General features: G+C 41.3%; 2 protein-coding genes across 4 annotated transcripts in view; one reads left to right on the forward strand and one right to left on the reverse strand.

The window, feature by feature from the left end:
- Positions 1 to 421, reverse strand: part of Dnai7 (dynein axonemal intermediate chain 7) — a 36,681-nt gene extending 36,260 nt beyond the window's left edge. For all 3 annotated transcript variants that reach the window (XM_052175248.1, XM_052175250.1, XM_052175249.1), the window contains exon 1: positions 193 to 421. In XM_052175248.1, the coding sequence (XP_052031208.1) occupies positions 193 to 195 (3 nt within the window). In that variant the 5' untranslated portion in view covers positions 196 to 421. The remainder of the gene's footprint in view (positions 1 to 192) is intronic.
- A 93-nt stretch (positions 422 to 514) lies between these two features.
- On the forward strand, positions 515 to 4,916 carry Etfrf1 (electron transfer flavoprotein regulatory factor 1). The gene is made up of 3 exons (XM_052175263.1): positions 515 to 677; positions 3,796 to 3,883; positions 3,963 to 4,916. The coding sequence occupies exons 2-3, from the start codon at positions 3,839 to 3,841 to the stop codon at positions 4,176 to 4,178; spliced, it is 261 nt and encodes an 86-aa protein (XP_052031223.1). The 5' UTR covers positions 515 to 677; positions 3,796 to 3,838; the 3' UTR covers positions 4,179 to 4,916.
- The last annotated feature ends 1,084 nt before the right edge of the window (positions 4,917 to 6,000 follow it).

Here is a 6,000-nt window from a genome sequence, read left to right on the forward strand (position 1 = left end):
ATTTCTGACAAGTTGCAGTCAGAGCAAAAGTTGGACCGTACATCACCAGAAGGTAGCAAAGTTTAGTTACTGGAGAGATCTGGATCTCGCCACCTTCGGTTCGCACTGCGCTTGCCTGCCTGTCCCCCCATGGCAGCGATGAAGCGGAATCCGCACTTGCCCCTTCCCGTCTCCCTCACTTTCCTGGCTTACCATGACAGAAGCAAGACCTTGGCCTAGAGAAAAGTGAACTCTGCAGAGCAGGAACGCTCAGTCGTCAAGACGACAGGCTACGCCCACTCACAATTCCTAGCGCTCTGCGTTGGTCGGCCTGCGCAGTCGCACTATAGTCTTCCGGTGAGTCCTGCCCAAGTCGTAGACTAGTTACGCAATCCACACTTCCCAGACAAGGTGAGCCCACATCAAGGTTTTTTATCTAATCCCGCCCACTTCCGCCTGATGCCCCGCCCCAGCAAGGAAAGCGGCCCCGAGCCCCATACACAGCTGCCTGTAGACCCGCCCTCACCCCACCCCTTCTCTCAGCTCCTCCTACTTCCGGCGGACGGTCGGACCCCACGGTCGGACCCCACCTCCTAGGCGGCTGCTGTCAGAGCTTTTACGGCCATAGTGTTGCAAAGCGCTGGAGTGTGGCGGTCTGAGCAACCTGTCATCCGGATCCCAGACCTGCTGGCGGTGAAGTATGCCTTAGGAGAGGGCTTCCGGGCGTGGGAAGAGCTGTTTCTCACACTGTAACGCAGGCTGACCTGGAACTCGCGGGCAACCCTCAGCTTCTTCCTGAGAGCTGGAGTTATAGCCGAGGGCCGCCACACCCGGCTTTGTAAAGAGGGTTCTCCCTCGCTTCTTTGGGGTCTGGGTGAGCCCTTCATTGGGGATCTGGGGAAGGAATGGCGCCAGCTCACGTCTAGGTGAAACCATTGGCTCTGGGCCGGTCCCAGGGAGTCACCTGGCAACGTAGGCAAGGAAGGCAAGTTCCAAGAGGGTCATTACCATGAGATTAAAGTAGTACAGATTCTTCACTATCATGGGAGTCAAGAGCTGCTCACACACTAGTTTAAAGCGACCTCTAAGAACCTGCAAGTCACTGTTGTCCCAAGGTCACCGAGTGCTGTAAAGTTGTAGCAGCCGTCAGAATTTCAGCCCCTCTCCATTTGAAGAAAAGGCACTTCAGACTCCAGCTTACGACCCGTCTAACCCATTAAACACAAGATGGAGTACTTTTTATAGTCCGTGCCTAGTTTCCAACTTAATTTCTATCGCTTACACACTAAATGTTCTGTTCAGTAACTGACAGTTTTTGTAGGTAAAGGTCATTGGTTGCACAACATTTAAGACCTTACTGTCCTCCGAACCTTGGTAATGAGATTAAAAACTTACCATCTACTGCATATAAATTCAAATTTGGTTTTTATCATAGCTGTTGAGTATGAAGTTAGCTTTTGTTCTAAATTATTCAACAAAATAAACTAAAAATTCCTGAAAACCAACTGTATCATAAATTAATATTAGAAGTGCCAGACTAACTTACCTTGACAATACTATGGGCATGGGGTGGGGGTCTTTTATTATTCATAATTTGTGGGAAAAGCTATCGAGAAGGAGAACTAAGCCAGGTCTCTTAAAAGCTTTCACAAGTTACAAATGCCAAATTTCATCTATATAACTTTAAACCATATAGTTTGAAGTCATTCTTCAACAAGGTAGACCATCCTGGTAATGGCTCTTCTCCCCAATCCCAACCCCCATTGTCAATATTACTGGTTAAACACACCTGTTCCATTACCTTTTAGCATTACACTAAATCTTCAGGGAAAAAAAACCCATAAAATTAAGAGAAAAGAGATGATTATGGCAGTAAGACTTTGGAAGCTGGAGAACATGGGTGGCTATGACTCAAGGCTCAGTGGACACTATCATTCTCCAGAGGGAAGCAAGCAGAAACAGCTAGGATTTGTGCACTAAACTCAACCCCAGTCACCACAATGATCAGTATCAGTGACAGAGTGTCACTACATAACTCTAACCATACCTCTCCTTGAACTAAGGGTCTTCCCCTGCCTCAGCTTCCAGCCAGCTCAGCACAACAATTTCTGGATGAATATGAGGCTACAGTTTTGAGAATATCCATTTTCTGCTAGTTAACTATAAAATAACCTTTAATTCATCTTTAAAAATAATCTACTTTGGAAGCTGGTTTTTCCTGAATAATTCAGTCCAAAAGATGTTTGGTGGCTGGCTCTAAGCAAAGGCAGCAGCCAGAAGGGACAGAATGAAGGGCTGAGATACCTTAAGAAAAACAAGGGGGAAAGGTCTCAGGTAGAAGTTGTTTGTGACAGCAGCTCAGCCTAAGAGGACACTGAGTATGTGGAGAGGGTGGTGGCACAGGTTGTTGGAGGTAGAACAGGGTGAGCTTTCCAGGAACGAGTGGGATCTGGGAAGGAAATGTACCAGGTGGTGACAGTGATAAGAATTTGGTTCTAGTAGAAGTAATGATCGAAAAAAGTAAATTATTGAGGATAATGGGGAAGCCAGCTTCTTCACTGTTGGGCATGAGTTTTAGAATTACTGACAGGAAGCTTAAATAAAAATAAATCCTGTAATATGGGAACTAGCAGTTAGCAGATGATATAAAGGTCACTATAAAGGCCACACACATGCACACACAGCATTCAGGTGCACAGGCGCACACCTTTACTCGGTATTTGAGAGACCCACATGGAAAGTTCCACTCCTAGTGCTTCTGCTACTGCAGTTCTTAACCTTTAGGGTTCTCAACCCTTTGGGGTCAAAATGATCCTCAGAGGTGACCTATGCCCATCTGCTTATGAGATATTTACGATTTATAACAGTACCAACATTACAGTGACAAAGTAACAATTTTATGGTTGGGGAATCACTACACCATGAGGAACTGTATTAAGGGGTCACAGCACTAGGAAGGTTGTGTAATACTCCTCTAGTACATCTTACTTCCTAAAATGCCCCATCCATGTGGTGGTTTATAAATCTACATGAACTAGGTTCTTGGGAAGAAATAATCTGAGTGGAGAATCATGGCAAGTTCTTTAATCAGGTGATCAGAACTATCAGCCACAATGGATGGAACACAGTGGGAATACTTTTTAGGTTTGGTCTAATGAGGCCTTTCCCTCTCCTTGGCAGCTAAAGCACTAATAAAAGCAGGGTCAGCAGCATGGACACTGCCTGCTTCCCATGGATCCTTTCCAAGTGCTCCCTTTACCTGCTGTTAACTGTACACTCCTTAAGGGCAAACCTTTTAGATCTTCCAACCCTATTTATTTTAGTTTTTAACTTTCCTCCAAGAACACTCTTCTAGATTTGGGCTCTTAGTTTCTTCCAAATAATCAAGCCAAGTCTTGACAGCAGGGTAGACAGCTTTACTTTTGGTAAGGAAAACAAGCTTAGAAAAGTGGTGCTACCTCAGTGCCTCAATAAAAAAGCTCTCAGGACAATTACTATCTTCGGGGATAAGAGGTCTTAAGGGTAAAGCACTTGCACAAACAAGAGGACCGTGTAGACCTGCGAGTTTGTAATCTCAGTACACACACAGGGAGATGAGAGGCAGAGAGAAATCCCTAAACTAAGGGCTGTTTGCAGCAACAACTAAGACCTGTGGAAAGGACTGACATCTGAAGTCGTCATGCACCCTGTGGCAAGTGCATGTCTGCACAAAAATGAAACGCCAGCTTACCATTTCACCAATGGTAAGATCTTTGATTCTTTAAGTACAATGCAGTTATTTGCAAAAAAAGAAAAAAAAATCTTCCTTTTCTTTAGGTATGTCATGTATAAAAGTGGATTATTTCCATGTTAAGTGAAAATGGCCAATTCTTTACGAGGAGAAGTACTGACTCTTTATAAAAATGTAAGTAATCTATGCTGCCAACTTTATAATTGTTATTATATAACATGGACTGCTTAGAAACACATCTTTCTTTTTAAAGCTGCTGTATCTTGGACGGGACTACCCAAAAGGAGCAGACTATTTTAAAAGGCGTTTGAAGAACGCTTTCCTTAAAAACAAGGATGTGAAGGACCCAGAGAAGATCAAAGAACTTATTGCACGAGGAGAATTTGTAATGAAGGAGCTAGAGGCCTTATACTTCCTTAGGAAATATAGAGCTATGAAACAACGTTACTATTCTGATACCAAAAGCTGACCAATCATTGCCACCAGCCTAGCTGACAATCAGTGCCAGCTGTTTGCCTATACCAACTATTATAAAATAATTCATTTAAAAGGGCAACATACATATTTAAAAAAAAAGAGTTGCCTGACTGTACTAAAATAGGTTTCAATCTTATGATACTGAGAACTTTGCCCATAATCCTTTTATTACTGAAATAGATAACTTTAGCACCTTTCATAATACAATTTTGAAAGAAAATACACCTAATTTTTAAACATTTTTATAGCCAATTAGTCTTAGTCTATTCTTCATTTACTGATGAGACTGTCATTAGCAAATGTTGTCCAACAGGCTTGCCCTTTAGCTAGTGTCTTTGTTTTTTGTTTTGTTACCCCATTTAGCATACTGAAGTGCATATACAAGGCTTTCTATGGACACCTCAAAATGATTTAAATGCACTTATCAAAATAAGACATGTGACTTCTATCTTAAGATGCTCACTGGATAACTAGCATTATGTAACTATTATTCCCATTATTCTTTGTGCTGCTGGCCTCCCTTAAATACTGAATCACTTCAAGTAGCTTTCATGAAGAGTGGTAATGTTCCTGTTTCCACCATTAAAACTGGTATATTTTGTGCCTACTTGTAATCAAGTTCATGTGACAACATACCTAACCCAGACAGGACTTTAAGTTTAAGCAAACACTTAAATATTTATGTAATGTTCTTAACAACATTATAAATAAAGAACATTCTAACTTAAAAGCTGCACATAGTGTTGCTTAAAGGATTCTATATCAGGATGGGGAGATGGCTCAGTGGTTAAAAGCACCGACTGCTCTTCCAGAGGTCCTGAGTTCAATTCCCAGCAACCACATGGTGGCTCAAAACCACCTGTAATGGGAATTTGATATCTTTTCTGGTATGTCTGAAGACAGCTACAGTGTACTCATATAAATAAAATAAATAAATCTTAAAATCTAAAGGATTCTGTATCAACTACCAAGCAGACATTCCAAATTTCCATCAAGAAATACCTATAGCCAGGATGGAAATGAGGCTCAGTGTGAAGTACTTGCCTAACAAACATATGAGGCTCTAAAATTGAGCCTTAACCACAATTAAAACTACATAATTACACACTTTATAGTCACCATAACTATTTTTATTACGTTACAATGATTAGGAGCAGTATGGTTCATGACAAAAATATTACAAATTTCAGATCACAGCACGTACTCCTATAAACGTTTAAAAGTTAAGAGTGGTCATTTTTAAATGTAATGTTTGATATGACCAACATTCCCTAGGTCAGCACAACCAAAGGATGGAAAACAAAATGGATCACACTGCATGTGTCCCAAAACAAAACAAAACAAAACCAACACAGAAAAGGAATAGAGGAAAAGAAAGCACAATGTACGAAATGTGCATGTTTCAGTTTACACTATACAAAAACAGTTAAAATACATTCCAGGTCAACATGTTACATCAAGAAACAGCACTAGTAAGAAATTGGCACTCAAATAAAAATGCAGAAGTGTTTCCAACATGAAGACACGAGACAGTGGAATGGGGGACCTGGAGCTAAAACAGCACATAACCCACTCAGCTGATTAGGGTAAGTCTGAAACTGGCATTTTTGCAGAACTTTATTTTTCCCAAATTCATCTAAAACGTCTACCACCATCCCAAACAGGCACTTCAAACTACTGAACTAAATCACAAAGATGACTCTAATAACAATTCTTTGAAAACTAATGTACATGTTTAGAAATAATTTTCATGTTTTGACAGAATTTACAGCTATTGGGTATTATCTGTTCAATTTTTCAATGCAGAATTCATG

The sequence above is a fragment of the Apodemus sylvaticus genome, chromosome 2 (genome assembly GCF_947179515.1).
Source record: "Apodemus sylvaticus chromosome 2, mApoSyl1.1, whole genome shotgun sequence".
NCBI classification, from domain to species: domain Eukaryota; kingdom Metazoa; phylum Chordata; class Mammalia; order Rodentia; family Muridae; genus Apodemus; species Apodemus sylvaticus.

Excerpts from the sequence above, each read along its gene's own strand:
- Etfrf1 (XM_052175263.1), top strand. The coding sequence starts at position 3,839 with ATGGCCAATTCTTTACGAGGAGAAGTACTGACTCTTTATAAAAAT. Across the intron at positions 3,884-3,962 it reads TACTGACTCTTTATAAAAAT|CTGCTGTATCTTGGACGGGA; the intron begins GTAAGTAATCTA and ends TTCTTTTTAAAG.